The sequence below is a fragment of the Paroedura picta genome, chromosome 1 (assembly GCF_049243985.1).
Source record: "Paroedura picta isolate Pp20150507F chromosome 1, Ppicta_v3.0, whole genome shotgun sequence".
Classification (NCBI taxonomy): Eukaryota; Metazoa; Chordata; class Lepidosauria; order Squamata; family Gekkonidae; genus Paroedura; species Paroedura picta.
In genome coordinates, this window is record NC_135369.1 from 173,400,543 (window position 1) to 173,423,711 (window position 23,169).

Consider the following 23,169-nt stretch of genomic DNA (forward strand, 5'->3'; position numbering starts at 1 on the left):
ACCAGGAACTAAATGAGGAGTCAAAGCCAAAGTCAGGAACCAGGAATCAATCAAGCAGAGCTTCGACAGTGAACCAGAACACCGAGTATCTAGGAAGACAGGCAAGAAACGTACATGTTGCACCCATGGAGAAACTTTCCTCAAGCCTCTCCTGAAATACGCCAAGGCTGGGTGGAGTAGCCTTCAGCTGGAGGGCTTGCAGGTGGGTCTAGTCATCCTCCAGGAAGGAGTCTCAGCTGTACCCCACTGGGACTGACAGTGTGCTGACAGCCGAGCTGGTCTTCTGACAGCTGTCAGACTTGTATGCCATTCCCATTGATGCTGCTCCGGCATGTCCTCTAGGCTAGTGGTCCCCAACCACCGGGCTGCAGCCCGGTGCCAGGCCGTGAAGGCCCTGGCACCAGGCTGCGGCTCCCTCTCCCCGACCCCCTGCAGCAAGCTTGTGGCCCGGGAAGCTTCTTACTGCGGGAGGGGGGGAGAGGGAAGCAGGGCTGCGCACGCACACTGCGCATGCATGGCTGAAATCGTGCATTCGCTGCACTTTCGTGCATGTGCGATTTCGGCTGCGCATGCACAATGCACGTACGCAGCCACGCATGCATGGTATGTGCAGCCGGGCAATTGCCCTCCCTGCTGCTGCCGGTCCCCAGCCTCAAAAAGGTTGGGGACCACTGCTCTAGGCTAGAGGGATCTTTCCCTCTGGGTCTTCAGGGTGCTGACATGTAAGGCGGGGTGGGAGCTTAGCTGGGACTAGGCCGCTCATCCTCTGGCAGGGGTTCATGGGAATTGTAGTCCACGGACATCTGGGCAGCCACAGTTTGGCCACCCTGGGCCCCAAATCTCAATGTGATCCTCCCTGGCCAGATCTCCAGGCAGCACCAGGAGTAAGCATGGGCCAGACAGTGCATCAAGGTCAACTACGCCTCCGGTCTGCCCTCTGGCGGCTCATCCAGATGTGCGGCAGGTGTGCCCATGACAGAGCATATGTGCAAGTACAGGCTTGCAGCAAGAACCTTGGTCATTGTCTCCAGTGTTCCTTCACAGCAAAGGGATTGGCACAGGTCTTCTGCTGGGCAAAAGGGATAATGGGAATACAGGTCACAGGACCAGAGATCTCAGCCATTCCCTCCCACAACTATCAAACATTCAATCCCTAGGCTAGGACACAAGGGGGTAAGAATTGTACTCACCCCCAAAATCCTAGGGACCAACATTCTCGTGACTCTAACCCACAATGACTAGTCACTGTTCTGTTGTTCTACAGATTATTATCCTTTGCCCATACTTGCGAGGTTATTGGTTGTGAGAGTTGGGTTTTGTCAATAATAAATTGATATTATTTGGAGTTTTCCTCATACTCTAAGTGTAACTCACTCACTAATTCCAAATCTGTGCACTCTTAAGGCCTTGGATGAGGGGGGTAACCATGCTTCGTGTCCCAAGTAGACTCTTGCCGGAATGACTGCAGCAAAGCTCCGAAGGTGCTCCTGATAAATCGGGGAGTGCCGATAGGACAAAAGCAACTAGCCATGCCAGGCTAGAAGAAAAATGCCTCTCTTTGTACTCTCTTTTACGAGATACGTAATCAGTGACCATTAACACAATTTGAACATTGCGTCTTGTGACAGTGTGGAATCTCCAAGTCAAATCTTCCCATTGTCCCCAAATTTCCTCCCAAATCTGACCCATCTGCATGTCTCGTGTTTTGTAATTCCAAATGATAATTCAATCAAGAACTTCCCTTCCTGTTGCACCATTCTGTTCGTTCTACAGTTTTCTTCTGATAAGTTTATCAAACGCCCCACCCCCAGTATTCTTTCATCCTATGTTATAATCTTCTGTTCTTTTAAAAGAACCCATTTTATCCCATGGATCCAAAACTGTATAACTAACCTGGCTTTAATACTAGTCATTTGAGTCTGCAACTAGTAACTAACCTGGCTTTAGAACTAGTAATTTGGGCTGCAAGCTGGACTTCAACTCAGGCTCTTAACATACTGGGTGCCTCCTTCTTTCATGGACATGGACATGGGGTCACTGTGGGTGGGCAGTTAGTTGTGTTTCATGCATTCTGCAGGGGGTTGGACTGGATGATCCCGGAGGTCCCTTCCAACTCCATCTGATGTCTTCGTAGACCGTCCAGCACAGGTATCTCTTTGCTTTTCCATCTTTATCTTTTCCTTTCCAAACTACACAGAGAGCTGGCACAGTCATTTAGGCCCTCAAATATGGAAAACTGGACATCTCGGTCCTAACAGATTCTAGTCCTTTGCCCTACATATTTCCCCATTCCCTCCCCCATTTACACTTTTAGCTTATTATTTATCATATGGCATGAGTGTAATATGGCCAGGAGATCCTAATATTGTCTAGCAGCCAGGAAAGAGACCTTCAGAGGTAGTTTGCCCTGGTATCCCTTGGAGGTCTTCTTCTAAGTGCTAACCAGGTCCGAGCCTGCTTAGCTTCCGAAATCTTACAGTATTGGGCTTGTCTGGGCTAGCCAGGTTGGGTTATTAAACTTTTAGCTTTAAGGTAACTTTGTGACGCTGAAGAGTTGGGTTCTAGGCCACGAAAGCTCATGCTGAAACAAAAACCTGGTTAATTAATTATAGCAAAAACCCCTGAGTTTATTGGTTCCTTAAATGACTCATATGGCCACTGCAATTAGCAGCAGTCCTGGTCTCTTTGCTCTTACAGTTTACTCCAGCCTTTTTCAACCTTTTGACCGTGGAGGACCCCTTAAATAATTTTTCAGGCTTCAAGGAGCCCCGGAAGTGATGCCGACTGGCCACACCTCCAGGAAGTTGCATGTCACCAGAAGTGACATCACCATCCACATGAACAGGCAGGCTTGAGGAGAACTAAGGGAGGGAGGAACAGGAGGTGGGTTACATTAGGAGTAGGTGTGCAGGCTCCGCCCCCTCCCCGGCTCAGAGACCACGAGAGCATCTAAGCTGGGGTTCCTCGGCCCCTCACCGGGAATCCTGGTTTACTCCATCAGTTTTTTAAAAGATCTGGTAATGATGCAGGAAGGCAAGACAGCTAAAGAGTCATCAGTGCAAAAGCTCCAACATTCCTCCACAGCTCTTCCTGCAGAGAGCTCAGGATATTGCTCCATCATTTCCTTCTTCATAACAACCCTGCGAGTTAGGCCAGGCTGAAAATTTGACCAGTCTATGGCAGCTCAGTGGCTGAGTGGAGGCTGCCCCCTTCCTCAGGTCTTCCAGACAGAACCCTGGGCAAAAAAGTTCGTTATGCCACAAAGATGTGAAACTTGACCTTGAAAAAAGGGAAGGGTGGAAAACTCTTTTTCTAATCCCTTAGCTCCTCTCACAACAAAAGCATTTTCAAAGTGTTCGGGACAATGGACCTGCAACCTGACCCGAGGGACACGAGAACCAACCGGAGGGAGACAGGTTTAAGATGACACACAACAGAAACACGATCCGGTTGAGTAGGAGTGTTAGAGGGAACTAAAGGTGTTTACCTGAGAGAAAAGCACCTAATCTTCGGTGTCAAAAACACTTTTCAGACTATACGGAAGGTTAGCAGCGAAGGGTGATGCTTGGGAGCCAGAACAGCTTGAGGAGACAATACTAGGAAGTACAATCTTTCTGTACTCTTTTACCATTGAGAAACCCCTGAAACATTGTTCAGGCTTCAAGAAACCCCAGAATTGGTGTGACTGGGCAGAATATGGTTGGGAAGCATCGCGGTGTACAGGGCCACCTGGAGGGCCTCCCCTTCACGCCCCCTCCAGGCCCATCATTGGCCATTTGGGGAGGGGGAGGTGGGTTGACATGACCACATATAGTTATATCACCTGAGAAATGTTTAAAAATATATTAAAAACTAACTTTCAACCATTCAGAAAACCCTTCCAGGGCCATCAAGAAACGCAAAGGTTTCACAAAACCCTGGTTGAGAAAGCCTGAGGTCTTTGAGGACTCATTGGGGCCTGCCAGCTCCAGATGGGGAAATTTCGGGAGATATTTGTGGTGGAGTCTGAAGACAGGGTTTGGGGAGGAGAGAGGCCTCAGCCAAATCTAATGCCAACATCCACTGACCAAAGCAGTCAATTTCTCCAGGATTGATCTCTGCCATCTGGAATACAGTTGGAATTTTGGGAGACAACCCGGTCCCTCCCTGGAGGATGGCAACCCGAGACCTAAAAGTAACTTGAATTACTGTACTAGGTTTGGCTGTTTGCCATTGTTCAACAATGCAGAAAGGATGCCAGAAAACCAGAATACTCAATAAAGAACGTAACGCAAATTATTTTGTGATGTGACACCCTCCCTTCAACACAAAGCTTCTGCAGATTACGGTTTGTGTTTGAAGACTATGGAAAACTTAAGAGTTTGCGGTTGTAATTTTTCTGTATATAGTGTTGAATGTCCTGCTCTATTATTTGGCTTGCTATTGTCCAACAGCCAGTGTGGTGTATCAGTTCGCACTTCAGAGGATGGTCGGGAGGACCCAGGTTCGAATCCCCATCTCCCTTTGGAAGCTCCTGGGGTGATTTTAGGTGGGTCACATAACTTTCAGCATAGCCCACCTCACAAGGTTGTTGTGCAAGAAAAATGAGAGGAGGGCAACACCACGAGGTGCTTTGGAAGAGAAAAGTGAGGCATAAAGGAAGCAAATAAATAATAAACCTAGCTGAAGATGGGACAGATAAAAGGTAGGTGGCGGATGGCTGAGAAGGGAATGAGACAGGAAAAGGGGAGAGGATATGGGGGTTGCCAGGGGAGAGAAAGAGGAAATAGTGAGGGGAACGGGGATAGAAGGGAAGAAGAGGTGCCAACTCACAAGTTCTTGGGGTTCTCTACTATGCAAGGACACTGGCTCAATGGCCAGAATCACAAAACTGGGCCACAGTTTCCCCAGGCAGATATAGAAAGGAAGAGTAGGAAGGCGATAAGGTGGCCAGCCCCAAGTAGATATTCTAAGAGATTTGTGTGGGTGGAGCATGGGGAAGGTTTGATGAGAAGAGGGACTTCAGAGGGGTATAATTCCATGGACTCTACTCTCCCAAGCTGCTATTTCCATCAAAGGAACTAGGGATGCTAATTTCGAGGTGTTGACTGAAGATAATCTGATAGAGATCAGTTCCCTGGAGAAAACATCTTCTTTGAAGGGCAGAATGTCTAGCTTAATCCCCTCCTGAGATCCCTTTCCTCTCCAGATCTCACCCTCCCAAGCCTCCATGGATACCACAACCTGGAGGTGGCAACCTTAATGGGGATCTGACCTGTGTTGTTGGGAGATCTGTTCTAGTTCCAGGGTGTCTCCAGGTGTGACCCAGAGGCTGGCAACCCTAGAAGGAAGCAAGAAAAGGGGGGAATCTATGGGGGTCCTCTGTTAAACAATTACTATGGAGAATCATCTGAAAAACAGTGATTGTAACCAAGCTTGACCGATATTCTATTGGCAGTGGTTCTTAATTTTATGAAATAATCAGTGTTTACAGATAGAAAAGTTCCTCAGCAAAATAAAGCACTGGGAAATCTTCTGTTTATTTATTTAGACAATGTTCTGCCCCACATCTCTATATACACACACTGGAGCAGTTTTAAAACCCTTCCTATAGACATACTGTAAGAGATTATTACTTCCTCCCCAATTCATGTTGCCGTATTTGTCCAGGAAAAATAATGCCCTGTTTTTTTCCCCTAGTACCTAAGATCGCAAACACCATAATGTATTTGGACACTACGGAGTGAGGTGCATAGAGAACTGACCAGGGAGACCTTGTTCAAAACCCTAGCCAAACATGAAGCTTACTAACATGAAGCTCACTAAACAGAGTTACACTCTTCTATGCTCTGCTTAGGATAGCAGTGAGCTTGAACGAACCACTGCTAAGAAGCAGTTTTACCAGCTTCATAGCACTCTTGTGTAAAAAGCCAGTTCACAGACATTGCTCTGAGCTCCTGAAAGGGATACGAACAGGATTAACAGACCAAATTAAAATTGTTTCCTGCAACGCTTTCTCCTTCGTCCAATCTTGCAGGCTTTATAACATTAAAGAGTTCTGCTTACACCCATTTTCTCGGTTTTGTATGAAGCTGTTCTATATCAGCACGATCACGGCAGCTGTGATCCTCAAACCACTTGCAACTCTTCCCCAGCCCTAAAATATCACCCTTGCTTTAACCAAATTGACAGCCAAAGCCTACGCCTCTTTACTTAGAACTCTGGCACACCAAGTTCAAGGAGGCTTGATACAAAACAATTACTTAGGATCACAGGCTCTTCTCTTAGGGCAACTGAAGCATTATGCATCGTAAAAGCAGAAGAGTTGGTTTTTATATCCCGCTTTTCACTACCCAAAAGTCTGAAAGCATCCTACAATTGCTTTCCCTTTCTCTCTCCACAACAGGTTCCCTGCAAGGGCTGCGAGAGCTCTGAGAGAACTGTGACAGGCACAAGGTCACCCAGCTGGCTGCATCTGGAGGAGTGGGGAATCAATCCCAGTTCTCCCAGTTAGAGGCCACCACTCTCTCTTAGCCACTACACCACACTGAATCTCCATAGCTACCATTCATCAGGGAGCACAAGACATCTTAACCGAGCATCCATAAACTTACTTTGTATTTGAAAATTCTGTGGTCCAGCAGATTTCCAAGCATATCGGAAGCTAAGTGTACACACTTCTGTAGCTCCCCCCGGGGTGCGGTACACAATGCATAGCATGAGAAAAGCAAAGCCAACAGCTTTGGCAACCAAGACTTGGAAATCACATGATGATCACGGGAATGTACTTGTACCCAATTAATCTACTTGCCTTTATTACTTACCAGACTGATTGCATGAAATAGCCTGTATAAGTTTCGTTCAGAGGTACACAACTTCTCCTGTACCCCACAAGTAGTTTTTCCTGTTCTGTGCTCTTTTATCCTGCAGTTGCTCTTTGACTTCCTAAAAGTGAAGCTACAAACCTGGGCCTATAGACACTCTGTGCAGGGAGACAAACAGCAGAGCTCCGATGTTTACAGTAATAACTGCTTTGTTGAACTAGGATGCTGTATGCTATCAGTCTATAGATTAGTGGGTGAATGTGTGTTCCCCCCTTCCCAGTAGTGACACATTACCTCCTTTGAACAAGTAAGCAAAAGGCGGCTGAAAGTACGGCAAAACTGTGACTGTGGCTAGAATAGTTGGTTTTTACACCCGGTTTTTTACTGCCCAAAAGAGTCTCAACGCATTTTACAATCTCTTTCCCTTCCTCTCCACACAACAGGCACCCAGTGTGGTAGGTGGCAGAGGGAGAGTTCTGAGAGAGACTGCTCTGTGAGAACAGCTTTTAACAGGACCTTGGGAAGAAGTGGGTCTGCCCACCCTGGACAGTGTGCAGTTCTCAGCGATGCACTCCGCCAGGAACCTGGGCGTGATCCTGGATGCTTCCCTTACAATGAAAGCCCAGGTCACAAAGGCAGCGCAGCTGGCATTTTACAACCTCCGCCAAGCCAAGCTACTTGCGCCCTACCTGATCCCAGAACACCTAACCACAGTGATCCATGAGATGGTCACCAATAGACTGGACTTTTGCAACTCGCTTTATGCAGGCCTACCCTTATCCTTGATCCAGAAAATACAACTGGTGCAGAATGCTGAGACCAGGATTCTCACTAAAACATCATGGAGATCCCACATCCAGCCGGTACTCCAACTGGGGTGGCTCCCGGTTGAATTCCAGATTAAGCTTAAGGTTTTGATAATCACCTTTAAGGCCATATGCAGTTTGGGCCCAGTGTGTTTGAGAAACTGCCTGCCTGTGTATACCCCCAAAAGAGCCTTACACTCTGCCAACTCTAACTGGCTGTGGATCCCTGACCCCAGAGAAGCACGTTGGACCTCAACACGGGCCCCACCTGGTAAAACGAGCTCCCTGAGGAGATCAGAGCCCTGCCCAAACTTCCAAAGGACCTACAAAGGGGAGCTCCTCCATCAGGCATTCACTTGAGGCTGACCAACTCAGAACATCTGCTGGTCCCCCCCTCAGACTGAACAATTTTATCTCCCAAGGGGTATATCAGTATTTATTCATGTTGTGTTGTGATTGTTACCTGATAGATTGTTGTGATGTTCTATGAAATTTGTGCAACGTTATAGATTGCTATAATATTCTATGTAATTTTGTGCAACGTTCCAAGTAAACCACCCAGAGCCGTAGGGAAGGGCGGTATAAAATTTCAAATAAAAATAAATAAATAAATAATAAATATAAAGTAAACAAATAAATACATTAGCCCCTGTGATGCATAGAGTACAAATTGAAAAAAAATGCCTTGCAGTTTTTAAAAAATAAAGATAATTTTAAAAAATACAAATTAAAAAAATATAGATAAAAAAATACAGTGTACCTAAGATACCGTTTCTCCGCCTATACCCCCAAAAGAGCATTGCCAATGCCAACTGGCTAGTGATCCCTGGCCCCAAAGAACCACATCGGTCTTCAACGAGGGCCAGAACTTTTTCTGTCCTGGCCCCCACCAGGTGGAAAGAGCTCCCTGAAGAGATTATGGTCCTGTCCGAACTCCCAAAATTCTGCAGGGCCTGCAAAAGGGAGCTCCACCACCAGGCATTTGCCTGAGACAGTCAACAGGTTCCCCCCTCACACATCCCTCCATGGCCTGAACCAGTCTGTCCTCTCGGGGGCCTTGGCTGGGTTCCATTCCTGTTGTATTGTTTATGATCACTGAAATTGCGTTATTGGATTGTTGTTGTTGTATTTGTTTATGTTATGTATTAATTCGTTCCATGTATCCCCCATGTTGTATGTAAACTGCCCTGAGCCATGTGGAAGGGTGGTATAGAACTCGAATGAATGAATGAATGAATGAATGAATGAATGAATGAATGAATGAATGAATGAATGAATGAATGAATGAATGAATGAATGAAATATTTGTGGGTGAAATGTCATTTCACCACACTTTCTCTTCCCAATGGTGCTATTCAATGGCTCTGCACAATTCTCCTGCCCCATGTATACTATTAAACAGGAGAATAATATTTCAGCCTGAATCACCATTAAAAATAAGCAAAATATTTGTGCCCTCACTCCAGAAACTCACATTTGCTACTACTAAATTCAAATTTTATAACATCTGGCAATTCGAATCTTTCAGTCAGCGCATGGAAGTATTTTAAAAAGTATTTATGCAATTAGGAAATCTTCTCTACCCAGGAAATACATATACGGAATCAGAAAGTACATGCATAACAAGCAGTTTTCAAGGAGCCAAAATAGATTTGTCATCACTTAATAAGCTGACATCATTTTAAAACATAAATTGAAATATTTATACTGTTTATTGAAATCAGCACTATTAAAACAAACTGCTACAAACAGGTAACAATGGGTTGTTACAATAACATCATGCTAAAAAGACACATTTGTATATTTAAAAAGTATTATCTTTGGAAACCAACTTTTTCTACATTTTTAAAATATTAAAATCCAAATTATTTTGTGTAGCAGATTATTTTTGAGACTACACTGCTCAAACTTTGAGATCACACATTATATTAAGTACAATATATTAAGTACCTTATGTCACATTTTCATTTTAGAGTATACTTTAACTTTTCTATATTGTGGTAATTTAACAAGATCATCCACATTGGTTCACTGACTGGGCTATCCTGGCAAAATGCAGGATAACACTGTCTAGATCTTAGCACACCAGAGGCATTCCCCCTCTGTCTAATAAGGTAGCCCACAGATTACAATCCTTTCACATACAAAAGCAGGCTTTAACTGTGTGTTTAGTTTAAAGATCACACAGAGGCTTTTAAATCCAGCCTTCCAATGCAAAAAAAATGCATAATCTCTCCCAGGTCCGGGGAAGGCAGGCCATAAGAGGATATCAGTTAAGATTCAGACAAACTCCCCCCCCCCAAGAAAAACCCAGTCTGCAGAAATTCCTTCATAGCTCATCAAAAAGGAGCTCACTCTGCTTTCTACAGCAGAGGTCACTCCAGTTCCCTGAAGCACCTGAGCAACTGCAGTAAATTCCTTGCTGCAGCCTTAAGAAGCGAACCTGTGAGCCAGCACGATGCCTTCCTACCATTCACACTTTACATAAAATCCCCAAGTTATACAAGAAGTGTCTTTGTGCCTCATTTTAAACTAGGCTATTATGTAAACTGGCTCTGGATACCAATGAAATATGAAAAAAACAAAATCCAAATCCACTATGGATTTGTGATCTCCATCCAGCCTCTATAGAGTAGCACAACTTACGCGAAACTCCCCTTGACGCCCGTAGGAAATTAAATAGATGCCTCCTTTTGGCAGCAAAATTGCCCTTTGAATTTGAGTTGCCCTCACCGATTGGCTACGCGAAGTGAAGCCTCGGTCATTCATTGGCTACTTTTCCTGCGGGAAGGCGATGAAGACACCTGATTGGCTTTCCCTTGTTGCTCGGCCCTTCCACGAACCGCCCACCAGCTGTCTTCCCACTTTAAGAAAATCCACAGCTGACTATAGAGAAGGCCACGCTAGAGCGGCACACGTGCCTTCTGCTTCCGGGAGCTCCATCTTTATGATTAGAGGGCTAAAAGGCTCTATATTTACGTACGATGTAATGCTGCCCTTTGCAATCTAGATTGGGAGAATTACGATGGTACAAATGAATGAATGAACCTTTAACGATTGCGCCTTGAAAAGGCGGGTTTCAAACAATAATAATAAAAAGTATATATATATTTATAACGTGTCCCAAAGGCTCAGGGCGATTAACAAGACATATAAAATAGTAATATAACAATTTTCATGTGCTAACATAACCTAACAAGCAATGGCGATTGAGACGCTCTGTGGAAATTGACCTAAAGTGATTTCACTGGCGGTTTTGTTAAATCAGGGCTGCGTCCTGCGTTCTATTCGCGGAAACTTCTGGAATCAAAGTGTGTGATGTTTTCACAGTGCCACGATCCACCTTTATTATTGCGGGCAACTTGCGAGCAAAATTATGAAGTCTAACAAATTTCATCCTAATCATAGCTGCGACTTTTTCAAAATCCACTGACTTCCAAGGAAAAATAATGGGTTGCATCTCCCGAAACGAGCTGCGACTCGCCCCAAAACCGATGCTGGCATGATCTGGGTCAAGCTTCAAGACGCTTCTGGGACGCCAGTTTCATCTCGCCCTGGAAGGCAAGATTTCAATCTTTTACAGCAGGGGTAGTCAGCCTGTGGTCCTCTAGAAGTTCATGGACTACAATTCCCATGAGCCCCTGCAGCATTTGGGAATTCATGGGAATTGTAGTCCATGAACATCTGGAGGACCACAGGCTGACTACCCCTGTTTTACAGGTTTAAACCAACCCACCCCAAACCCTCCTCCGCACGCTTTCAGACCGACGCGGGAAAGGCTGCCCAACCCGAGCTACGCGTTTTTAGGCTTGCTTCAAATTCTGTTGGTCTGAAGTAGCACAATAAAAAAGCTCACGCCTTGAATAAATCTCTGTTGGTCTTAAAGGCGCTGCTGGACTCTGATCTGGTTTGCTTGCTTGCTTGCTTGAAGTCTTGCCCGGGAGCGGCAGAGCGACGGCTGAGTCCGGGGGCTCCTCTAAGACCCACGAACCCCTAGGAAACCCCACGCTTCCCTGGACAAGCCCGCCTCTGCAGAGGCCTTGCCCAAGAAAGCGCCCACCCCGGACTCTGCCTTAGTCCTGCTGCCTCAGACCAACGCCGGCGGCCCGGGTGGGAGCGCGCCACTGAAAGCACGCGGGAAAGCCAGCTGCAAAGCGCGCGGCGCCAGGGGCGCGGAATCCAAAAGCGCCTCTGAGGATGGCGTCTCCGCGGAGAATCCCGCACAGCTCAGTGCAATGGGGCCTGCCCCCTGGAAAGGGGTCGCGGGAAGGCCCGGCTCCCCCCGAAGCAGCCGGTGCTGTTCACTAGACTAGCCCGCCCACAGAGGAGGGGGAAGATGGCGGGCGAGGCAGGCAGGAAACCTCGTCGGCGGGCGCAGGAAGGGGAAGTCCGGCGCTTCTGAAAGGGAAGCTGTCGAGCGGCAACGGCGGGGGCTGAGGGACGCCGCGGTGGAGGCGCTGCTGTCGCCATGGCCGCTGGTCCCGTCGGGTCTGGGTCGCTTCTCAGGTGAGAGCGCCTGCAGGCTCCAGGGCAAAACGGGGTTTTGCAGCTCCTCTCCGGCCCACAGGGAAGAGGGCTGCTTTGGAGGGTGGGCAGCCTCGCCGCAGGTTTCAGTGAGGGCCCGCCCCAAATCCCAGCTAGGGAGGTCAGTCCGCAGGTGGGACCCCCAGGGATTACATCTCCAGGAGGCAGAGATCAGCTGCTTTGAAGGGTGGACTCCATAGTCTTATGCGGCACTGAGGTCCCTTCTTGCTCCATATCCCGCCTACTCCCAGCTGTGAATGTCAGTCCTCAGGTGGGACCTGGGGATCCCCCAATTTTACGGCTTATCTCCAGCCTAAAGAGATCGGTTCCCCTGGAGAAAATGACTGCTTTGGAGGCTGGACTCTATAGCCTTAGATTCTTTGGAGGCTGGACTCTATAGCCTTAGATTCTACTGAGGTCCCTTTTCATCCCAAATCCCGCCCACTCCTGTCTGTGCCCCCAATGTCTCCAGGCATTTCCCAACCCAGAGTTGGCCACCTTAAGTGCCAGCCCAGCCGTGGCTGCCTGGGTGGACATGTTTATCCTGGTGTGTGTTCAGATTGGCCTCCCTCATTCTATCAGCACCTTTAAGCGTCAGTGGAACACAGGTTTGAATGTCGAAAACCTATACCCTGAAAACATGAGGTGCAAATCTTATCTTTTTTGAGATTGATGCAGACTCTAATTCCATAACTTGATTCAATCTAGAGAATGTATCTAAAACTCATGTGTCTGTATACAAAGACTCGGCCTCATGTAGCTGTCAGAGAGGATTGAATGCACTGGATCAGGCGGGTTCAATTATGACCAGCCAAAATAGCGAGCCAAAATTTGAGGTTGCTACTGACTCAACACCTTTCTCCTCAGGGAACTGTCCAAAATGGCCAAACTGAAAAGCTTGGCAAACAGGAGACCTCTCGAAGAGTTCCAAGATCGTTGGCATTTCTGTATGCACTATATGGATAAATAATATCTGAATTTGTATTAGGTTATAGGTAGCTGAAGGAGCTTGCAATTCTATAACATCTTTTTGTGTTTATGTTTTTTCTATTTTTTATATATTTAATAGTGAAACCGGTAAAGGTAAAGGTGTGCAAGCACCGAGTCATGTCTGACCCTTGGGGTGATGCTCTCCAGCGTTTTCATAGCAGACTCAATACAGGGTGGTTTGCCAGTGCCTTCCCCGGTCATTACCGTTTACCCCCCAGCAAGCATTTTACCGACCTTGGAAGGATGGAAGGCTGAGTCAACCTTGAGCCGGCTGCTGGGATTGAACTCCCAGCCTCATGGGCAGACAGCTTCAGACAGCATTTCTGCTGCCTTACCACCCTGCGCCACAAGACGCTCATAGTGAAACCAGTAAATACCTATAAAAAATAGAATTGCTGACATACATACATCTCCTTTTTCTGTTTCAGGTTGCTGTACTCCTTGGCTATCCCTGCCCTAATACTTAGCGGAGTTCTGTGTATCTGTCTGTTCTTGTTCCTGTGGGTTATACGGCTATGGCTCCAACAAAGGAAAAACAAGTTAACCCCCCCAGGGAAAGATGGGAAAAGGGCCTTCGTAGTTGCATTTTTTCATCCGTATTGCAATGCCGGTGGTGGAGGGGAGAGAGTGTTATGGTGCGCTCTACGAGCTTTACAGAATAAGTAAGTAAGCTTTCCTTTTGTAGTACTGGTGTATGGTTTTTGCATTTATTGCAGTAGCTTTCTATGGAGACATCCCGCAACTAAAACCTCGCTGTTCCGTTTTCATTTTTTTTACATTTTGTCTGTCTTAGCTCATGTGTTGGTTCTTAGGTGCAAAAGAAGTCAGTGACTTGCTTCTGCATTTGGGTCTGAAAGCTGCAGATCAGTTTCAGAATTTATGCTTGCAAAAATGTAGAAAAATGCAATTTGTAGAGACTGTTGGTGTAGCGGTTAGATGTGCGGACTTCTCATCTGGCGAGGCAGGTTTGATTCTCCGCTCCTCCACATGCAGCCAGCTGGGTGACCTTGGGCCAGTCGCAGCCCTGTTGGAAGCTGTTTCTGACTGAGCAGTAATATCAGGGCTCTCTCAGCCTCACCTCCCTCACAGGGAGTCTGTTGTGGGGAGAGGAAAGGGAAGGCGACTGTAAGCTGCTTTGAGACTCCTTTGGGTAGAGAAAAGTGGCCTATAAGAACCAACTTTTCTTCTTCTTCTTCAGTAATATCAGGGCTCTCTCAGCCTCACCTCCCTCACAGGGCATCTATTGTGGGGAGAGGAAAGGAAAGGCGAATATAAGCCAATTTGAGACTCCTTCAGGTAGAGAAAAGCGGCATATAAAAACCAATTCTTCTTCTAAAATAAAGGTCACTTACAGAAAAATGAAGTGGTACCAGTTTACAAAGACAGAATTGAGTGTAAGCACTAAAACTTTACACTACAGGATCCCTGTTTTGTCACAAGGTCCTTGTCATGCCCTAGAGAGCTGCCAGTTAACTGTTCCCAAGATTTTCACATGCACAATAGCAGCATGATAGAAGCAGTATCTGAAACCTGTTTTTCTGTCTGTCTCTGTTTTGGGGGTGGGGAGGAATCAAGAGCTCAAAGAATTTATGTATTTACTTGATTTACCACCACCTTGTCCCCCAGCGAGGACCCTCTCAATTTTATCCTCACAACAACCATGAACTGGCATCTGGAAGATCAGATTTGAGTCCCCATTCTGCTACATATGGAAGCTCACTCTCACAGAATTGTTCAGGGATAAAATGGTGAAGGGCAGAATGTTGTAAGCCATTTTGGGTCTCTGGAAAGCAGAGTATAAATGAAGCAAATTAAAAAACAAACCAAAACACCATGTGAAGTATTTTAGAATGGTCAAAGAACCATATACCTGCTTAGTTACTACTATTAAAATCTCCAGATTACAAGGTCTCTGATGCAATGAATGTTAAATATTTGAAGCAGAACAACAGCTGTGTTTTCATTTGTTCTTTTGTGGTACATCACAATGCTTGACTCTTTTTCCAGTACACCAATATGCTTAATTCTTTTGCTATCAACTTTTCTGGAGGAAGTTACTTACTTCCTTTTGATGAAATCACTGGAGACGGTCAGTTGCTCTTCAATGGCGTTGCACAGCATTAATTCCAGCTTCTTGGAGCTGTTTAAAACTGACTTAAAAATCTGAGCAACAAAACAAAATCAGAGTCCAGTGGCACCTTTAAGACCAACAAAGATCTATTCAAGGCTTGCACTTGAAAGCTCCTGCCTTGAATAAATCTTTGTTGGTCTTAAAGGTGCCACTGGACTCTGATTTTGTTTTGCTATGCTGCTCCAGACCAACACAGCTACACACTTTGGGGGTGGGGGAGGAATCAAGAGCTCAAAGAATTTATGTATTTACTTGATTTACCGCCACCTTGTCCCCCAGCGAGGACCCTCTCAATTTTATCCTCACAACAACCCTGGGCTTGAATAAAGTCCACTTGAATAAAAAAATCTGAGGTTTAGTTGTACCCCGAACATTTTCACACAAGAGTCTGAACAGTAAACTGTCTTTTATCTTCCAGGTACAAAGATGCTTCCTATGTTATCTACACTGGAGATACCGATGCCACAGCTGAGAGTATTCTCCAAGGAGCTTACAGGCGATTCAACATCCGACTAAATCAACCAGTGAAGTTTGTGTTTTTGAAAAAGCGCTACCTTGTGGAAGCTTCCCTTTACCCGTATTTCACTTTGCTGGGTCAGAGCTTAGGGTCAGTGGTTCTGGGCTGGGAAGCCCTAGTGAAGTGTGTTCCTGATGTTTACATAGACTCCATGGGTTACGCCTTCACGCTCCCTCTCTTTAAATATTTAGGAGGCAGCCGAGTGGGATGCTACGTCCACTACCCTACCATCAGCACCGATATGCTTTCTGTGGTTAAGAATCAGAGTGCCAGATTTAATAACGCCACCGTAATTGCAAAAAATCCCTTGTTAAGTAAGCTGAAACTTGGGTATTATTATCTTTTTGCTTTCGCGTATGGGTTAGTTGGGTCTTGTGCCGACGTCGTCATGGTTAATTCTTCGTGGACACTCGGCCACATTGTCTTCCTTTGGCGTGGTGGCGCCTACCCAAATATCGTATATCCACCTTGTGACGTTCAGGCGTTCCTGGAGATTCCTCTATGCAAGGAAAAGGGCACCGAAGAGCATAGTATTGTTTCAGTGAACCAGTTCAGGCCAGAAAAGGACCACCCGTTGCAGATCAGAGCCTTTGCCAAATTGTTGGAGAAGACTACAGGGCAGCAGCCCCTACCCAAACTTATTCTGATCGGGGGATGCCGCAACCAAGAAGATGACCGACGCGTAAGTGAACTTAAAAAGCTCTGTCAAGAACTGGGCGTGGAGAAAAGGGTGGAATTCAAGGTTAACATTCCGTTTGAAGAGCTGAAGACCCATCTAGGCAACGCAACCATTGGCCTTCACACCATGTGGAATGAACACTTTGGAATTGGTGAGTATTTTTGCACGTGATCCAGCGTAGATGACACAAAAGTTATTTCTTATGGCCTGTGATTGTTCTACAGTCCAGGATTCTGAATTGTGAGAGAATGTGGGCTCGCACAATAAGCAGAAACCAGTTTCTCAGTTTGGATGGGAAGGTAAACGTTGGCTTGGCCTAAACAAAATTGATCTTTGTGGCCTGCATACAGGGAGAAGGGCTTGCCTGGAGATCATGCATGGCCCGCTCATAGAATTATAGAGTTGGAAGAGATCTCCAGCGTCATCTAATCCAACCCCATGCACCATGCAGGAACTCACAACTATCTGCCCACCCACAGTGACCCCCAATTTCATGTCCAAGTGATCCCTCCACCAAAAATCTCCAGAATCCAGCCTGCTCTGAAGGAAATTCACCTACCATCTCACGGTAAAAGGTAAAGGTAAAGGTATCCCCTGTGCAAGCACCGAGTCATGTCTGACCCTTGGGGTGACGCCCTCTAGCGTTTTCATGGCAGACTCAATACGGGGTGGTTTGCCAGTGCCTTCCCCAGTCATGACCATTTACCCCCCAGCAAGCTGGGTACTCATTTTACCGACCTCGGAAGGATGGAAGGCTGAGTCAACCTTGAGCCGGCTGCTGGGATTGAACTCCCAGCCTCATGGGCAGAGCTTTCAGGCGGCTGCCTTACCACTCTGCGCCACAAGAGGCCCTTATACCATCTCACGGTGGCGATCAGCAATTCCCTGGGTATGCAAGGAAGGGCCACAGGAGACAAACACTGACACATCCCTTCTTGCTCACCCACTCACAATCTCCCTAAGTTCATAAAATAGCATTTCTGTGAGAGGACTATCTAGTCTCTGCTTTAAAACTTCCAAAGAAGGAGAACTCACTACCTCCCGAGGAAGCCTGTTCCACTGAGGAACTGCTCTAACTGTTAGGAACTTCCAAACTACCAGAACATGGCTCCACAATCCGAGAAAACTACAAAAGCCAGTGTGTAAATGCCCTTCTGTTAAGGATGCCCTCCTTTCACCTCCAGATGAAAAGGGTTAACTCATGACAGTTTCTTTTGCCTTTTCTATAGGGATCGTTGAATGCATGGCAGCGGGCACAATCATCCTGGCTCACAACTCCGGAGGCCCGAAACTGGACATAGTGGTGCCCTATGAAGGGAGCATTACTGGATTTCTGTCAGAAAATGAAGAGGACTACGCAGATACTATGGCTCATATCTTTTCATTGTCTCCTGCAAAAAGACTCGAGATCAGGCAAAACGCCCGTCAGTCTGTAAAGAGATTTGCGGAACGAGAATTCGAGGAAACATTCCTGTTATCAGTGGAACAATTATTTAAATAAAATGTTATTTATGTATTTGGACTCGTTGAATGGCTTATGGTGCTACATTTATATGTTGTCTTTGTACTATAATTATTATATTGTGCAGCAAAGTATTTCTGAGACATATTAGCTTCAGTGTGGTACTAGGATAGGCCATAACATTCGCATGGCAGGTTAGCATTTAACATTAATATTTTATGTAAGGAGAATAATCATAAGTACAGATCAGTTCATGCATAGGGCGTTTGTTAAGATTGCAGCTTTACAGAATAATTAGTTTTGCAAGGGAGTTGGACACTTGTTAGTAAGTACAGCTAGCAACTAGTTTGATTTTCAATTAACCTTTATGGCATCAAGCTCTGAATCTACCTCTAATAAGAAATTATTTGTACCCTTTAACTGACACCACCTTCCTGCACTGTATTAAGGCAAAACTGTTGTTGAAATAGGTGATCAATGAGACCCCCCCCCTTCAGCAGTCATTACAAGAAAGAAGATTATATCCTGCTGGCCAAAAGTCCTGTCATTGAAACTGCATTACCTGAATCGTTTAGAATAATCGCCTTCCACTTTCCCCCCAGTTCTTCAATGGAAAACGGTAAGAAGTCCTTGATAAACTAGAGAAATGAGGCGTCTAAACATTTCAACATTAAAAACCAGCAGGAGTTAATATAAGGAAGTAGTAACTCTAGAGATGCAGGGGGCATTGTACGTTTTGTCAAGTTCATTAATGTGAGCTGTAGTGGAACACATCCATTTCCAATACTGGGAATCTAATACTTGGTTTGCTACACAGTGGTGGCTGCTGACCCTACAAAGAGTTTTGTAAAGCTAACTCTGGTTGCTATAAGTTGACTGTGCAAGATTATGTTAACTGACAGCAGCTTCCTGCTTGTTTCCGGTCAGGGCACCGTCTTCTTCCAAACCTCCATCAGGTGGTTTATCAGTTAAGTTGTCTTTCTCCTGTTGATCTGGATCCATGGACTCAATTGGAGCTTTTATAGCCTCTTCTTCCAAGGACGATATTACTTTCTCCAGGGATTCTATCAGCTCGTCCCTCAATTCATCTTCAGATTCTTCAAAGTTACTATATAATGCATGGCAAAAAAATGAATATACAGTGAGTTTTTAAACCAGATATTCAATTCTCAAGTTGGCCAAAAAGTCTGCTAAAATTGGTCTGAAAGTCTAAGGCCTGCTTTGTATATGAGGTGGTTCCCACACTGCCACCTTTATAACTTGAGCAGGATTATCTGAAAGTGCTCTTTGTGTGAACAGACCCCTCCATAGGGCTAGTTATCAGTGACTGCTAATTGATAGCAGTATACTTTGTTGAGCCACACTATCCTGGGTTTGACTAGATGACCCAGGAGGTCCCTTCCAACTCTATGATTCTATGATTCATGCCTTTGAGAGTGCTACAGAGAATCAGAGAGCCATCGAGCTGTTGAAGTTCAGCAGTCCAGGCTAGTACATCTCTCATTTATATTTTTTAAATTTATAGGCAGCCTTCCTTGTTAAAGCTCAAAAGGGCCAAATGATATAAAACAATTAGACATGCCTTAAACAATGCAATAGGACTAGGATTATAAGAAAACCTGCGGAAATGACAAAAGACAAAGGGGTTTCTCTTAATGGCTCTGGAAAGGTTTCCAGCACGTGCGTGAACGATTGTGCCACTTCTGGGGTTTCTAGAAGCCTGAAGACCATTTCACGGGTTTCTCCATGGTAAAAAAGGTAAGAAAGACTGCCTTAGATGGTTGTCTGTTCTCTATGTTTTCTAACCTAGTAGTATCGCATTGTTTATTGGATGTCATTGGCTGCCTGACTGAAGTGTCTCTTGTGGTCCACCTTGAGTCTCAGCAAGCAAGGCAGACTTCTAAACAAAGCAAAACAAAACTTAATATTTCTGGTAAGGGCTTGGAGGAGGAGCGTGTCTCATGGCTTAAGTGCCACTCAGCATTTAACACCCAATCAAGGCGGTTGTCCCGCCCTGAATACCTCCTCCAACCAGCTTGCCTGTCTGTCCAGTGGCAAGCCAATCGCCTTCTGCCCCCCACCCCTGAACATCCCCTCCTCCTACTTCCATCCGAGGCTTGGAGGCTGCAGATCCCTCTCGTGTGAGAGTGGCCCCTGCCAGTGAGTTCCCTAACAGCTGCCTGCAGCCTTTCCAGGTCCTGGGGGGAGGGGGAGGCCATCCACAGAGTTCATCCACTCCACCCTCCTAATCTAGTGCCTGTTGTATTCCTGAATGCAATGGGTTTGGCCCCTAGTAATCTAAATCACTGACTCAATATCAACATGTGTATGATAGCAAGTTGCACATGAATTGAGATGTAAGCCGGGCCGATAGGAAATCTATTACGTGATCTTTTTAGGATGTGGAAAGCAAACCGCATCTCAGTTGCTAACACCAACCTCGCTAGAAGTACTGTTCCATCAGTTTACTCATTGACTCTGTCCATCCTTAAGCACCAACAGTCCCTCCCTCCAGAAGTCTTACGATCAGGGTTGTTAACATGACAACAACAGTGTTGAAGAACAAGTGATGATGCTGCCCTGACATTCTCAGAGAAGCACCTGACTTACGTGTCATCGTCGTCAGACCTTGGCTCAAGTCGGTCTTCATCCACGTCAACAGCAGAGCCTGATTCTGAATTGCCTTCATCGGTTTTGGGAGTTGATGGGGTAACGGTCTCCTCTGAAAAGAAGAAACGTTTTAATGAGTTGGTTTTCTTTTGTAAGCAACCTTGAACTTACAGAAAGATGAGAGTGATTTCTTCAAAGGCCAATTCTGCATGGGTGAAAAAGGCCAGGGTGGCACGCATATGGCGGTGGGCCTAATTCCCACGTCCATATGATGTTGGCCCCATCCCAGCCCCATCCTGGGCCTCGCTGGGAGCAGGCTCTCTTCTTGTACTGCAGCAAGGGAATGCAGATATTTCCACATTTCCTTTTTTGCCACAGGGGTAAACGGGGTCTGTCCTGTGTAGAAGGTGTCCCTATGGCATCCCAGAGCGGGAAAGAAAATGCTCCACTCAGCTCTGCAGTGCTTCACGGTACTGTGAGGCTGCATGGGGCATTTTTTTTCATTTGCATGATTGGCGTGCAGCCCCACCTTCGTGAGACCCCCTCTGCCCCCCCCCCATGTGGTGGAATGATCCTGCCCCAGCTGCCTCTACCATGGAGGCAGAAATCCTGGGCAGACAATCCGCTGTGAAAAAGATTCCCCCATGGGGACATAAGAAGTGGCAGGGTAAATGCTCATGTCGCAAGCCCCTGGTGGTGGCCCAGTGTGGCCACTGACGTGTGGAATTGGTCTAGAAGAACTGAACAAACTGGACAGAACCAAATGCAATTGGCCAACAGCAGAGCCTTCCTCTATTCACAGAATGGAAAACTTGGGATCCAATCTACAGTCATCCCAGTGAATGTGAAAAGCTTTTCTGGTATGATGGTAAAATATAGCAAAAGTCCAGTTGCACATTAGAGGCTAAAAACATTTATTGCAATATGAACTCTCTTAAGACCAACGAAGGTTAATTTATTTATTTTTAGTTTTGTATACCACCCCTTTCAGGGGTACTGACTCGGGTCAGTTCACAACACGGTTTTGTGTGTCTGAGTGTGTGTGAAAGCTTCTACCTTGAATAAAACTCTGCTGACCTTAAAGGTGCCCCTGGATTCAAACTGGGTTCTACTACTTCAGCTTGGTGTGGTGGCTAAGAGTGGCGGCTTCTAATCTGGCAAGCTGGGTTTGATTCCCTGCACTTCCCCATGCAGCCTGCTGGGTGACCTTGGGCTTCTCAAAGCCCTGATAGTGCTGCTCTCACAGAGCAGTGTCCTCAGGGCTCTCCTAGCCCCACCTACCTCACAGGGTGACTGTTGTGGGGTAAGCTGCTTTGAGACTCCTTTGGGTTGAGAAAAGCAGGGTATAAGAACCAACTCCTCTACTTCAGACCAATACAGCTACCCACTTACATAAATGTTGTTAGTCCTTAAATTGCTCCTGGACTTTGGCTTTAGTTTGCTAAAAGAGACTAACATGGATACCCCGTTTGCAGTCTTGTTAGACACCCACACTTTACAACTACAGCTAATCTGTTGTTTTTGAAGGGCATGTCGGTACCAAAATATATATTTATATTTATATTTATATTTATATTTATATTTATATTTATATTTATATTTATATTTATATTTATATTTATATTTATATTTATATTTATATTTATATTTATATTTATATTTATATTTATATTTATATTTATATTTATATTTATATTTATATTTATATTTATATACTGCTGCTCTCAAATGTCTCATGGTGATTTACAAAGATTCATAAGTACAATAAAATTCCGTAAAAAACCATTAAAATGTAATTAAAACACAATATCACGATGACGGATAATATATATATAACCCACTTCCCTCCCCCCGTCCAACAAAGGTCTATTACTCTCCATCTGGGAGCGAGGGACTTAGTTGGTTTCAGCGAGAGATCCACAGCTGACTAATTGGTAGGACAGAATTAGATCACGTTACTACATTTCTCTGAAACCACAGAGAGTTGCCAGGATGCTGACAACTATTTCACTGGAACCTTCCATCAGAAGTATATAAGGGGGGAGCGCTGCCTCCATTGAAATTAAACTTGGCTCAACAGAAGGCAAGGCAGAAGACTCGCTTTTAAAAGATTTTAAGCATGCATTTGTTCTATTTAAAACATTTATTAGGCACCTTTCTCTTTTACGTGACTCAGGGTAACTTACAATGTAGGTGAAATATATAAAATAGAATACCTGAATTAAAGATCGCAGTTCAGATACGATGAAGAGAGCTTTGACTCCCCAAAGCCTAGACTCTGAAGATACCACAGGACTTGAATATAGCTGTCCCACTAACTTTACTTCTTAAGAAGCTGGATGTTTTCAGCTTGGCTGTGAACTGCTTTGCCATTTGAGATGCGAGAAACAACTTACTGGGTTTTCCTGCTTGGTTCAGAGTGTCACTGGAGCATTCTGCTTCTGCCAACATGTTCAGTAGTGTCCCAGGGGATTCTTGGCTCCATTTTTTCCTTTTTTCAGGGAATTCTGAAGGCATTATGGGCACAGGGTCTGTTGAGAAACAGGAGATGTTAGCTCAGGGGTAGTCAAACTGCGGCCCTCCAGATGTCCATGGACTACAATTCCCAGGAGCCCCCTGCCAGCATTCGCTGGCAGGGGCTTCTGGG

General features: G+C 45.6%; 3 protein-coding genes across 15 annotated transcripts in view; 1 reads left to right on the forward strand and 2 right to left on the reverse strand.

The window, feature by feature from the left end:
- ATP7B (ATPase copper transporting beta) overlaps positions 1 to 11,604 on the reverse strand; it is a 56,416-nt gene extending 44,812 nt beyond the window's left edge. For 2 of the 3 annotated variants that reach the window (XM_077312064.1, XM_077312082.1), the window contains exons 1-2: positions 11,466 to 11,604; positions 10,256 to 11,163 (exon numbers count right to left, since the gene is read on the reverse strand). In XM_077312064.1, the coding sequence (XP_077168179.1) occupies positions 10,256 to 10,378 (123 nt within the window). In that variant the 5' untranslated portion in view covers positions 10,379 to 11,163; positions 11,466 to 11,604. Of the gene's footprint in view, positions 1 to 6,593; positions 6,684 to 10,255; positions 11,164 to 11,465 lie in introns of those variants that run through there. The other variant, XM_077312072.1, reaches the window with a different exon arrangement.
- Positions 11,605 to 11,910: 306 nt separating this feature from the next.
- On the forward strand, positions 11,911 to 17,972 carry ALG11 (ALG11 alpha-1,2-mannosyltransferase). Its single transcript, XM_077312190.1, has 4 exons — positions 11,911 to 12,115; positions 13,552 to 13,785; positions 15,673 to 16,601; positions 17,680 to 17,972. The coding sequence occupies exons 1-4, from the start codon at positions 12,078 to 12,080 to the stop codon at positions 17,949 to 17,951; spliced, it is 1,473 nt and encodes a 490-aa protein (XP_077168305.1). The 5' UTR covers positions 11,911 to 12,077; the 3' UTR covers positions 17,952 to 17,972.
- A 135-nt stretch (positions 17,973 to 18,107) lies between these two features.
- The window catches only part of NEK5 (NIMA related kinase 5), a 33,947-nt gene continuing 28,885 nt past the window's right edge, over positions 18,108 to 23,169 (reverse strand). For 10 of the 11 annotated variants that reach the window (XM_077312110.1, XM_077312179.1, XM_077312167.1 and 7 more), the window contains 3 exons: positions 22,919 to 23,053; positions 20,523 to 20,634; positions 18,108 to 19,020 (listed from right to left, as the gene is read on the reverse strand). In XM_077312110.1, coding sequence (XP_077168225.1) covers positions 18,804 to 19,020; positions 20,523 to 20,634; positions 22,919 to 23,053 — 464 coding nt within the window. In that variant the 3' untranslated portion in view covers positions 18,108 to 18,803. The remainder of the gene's footprint in view (positions 19,021 to 20,522; positions 20,635 to 22,918; positions 23,054 to 23,169) is intronic. The other variant, XM_077312157.1, reaches the window with a different exon arrangement.

Coding starts and splice junctions, on each gene's coding strand:
- ALG11 (XM_077312190.1), top strand. CDS start 12,078: ATGGCCGCTGGTCCCGTCGGGTCTGGGTCGCTTCTCAG. Junction 12,116..13,551: donor GGGTCTGGGTCGCTTCTCAG/GTGAGAGCGCCT, acceptor TTTCTGTTTCAG/GTTGCTGTACTCCTTGGCTA. Junction 16,602..17,679: donor GAATGAACACTTTGGAATTG/GTGAGTATTTTT, acceptor CCTTTTCTATAG/GGATCGTTGAATGCATGGCA.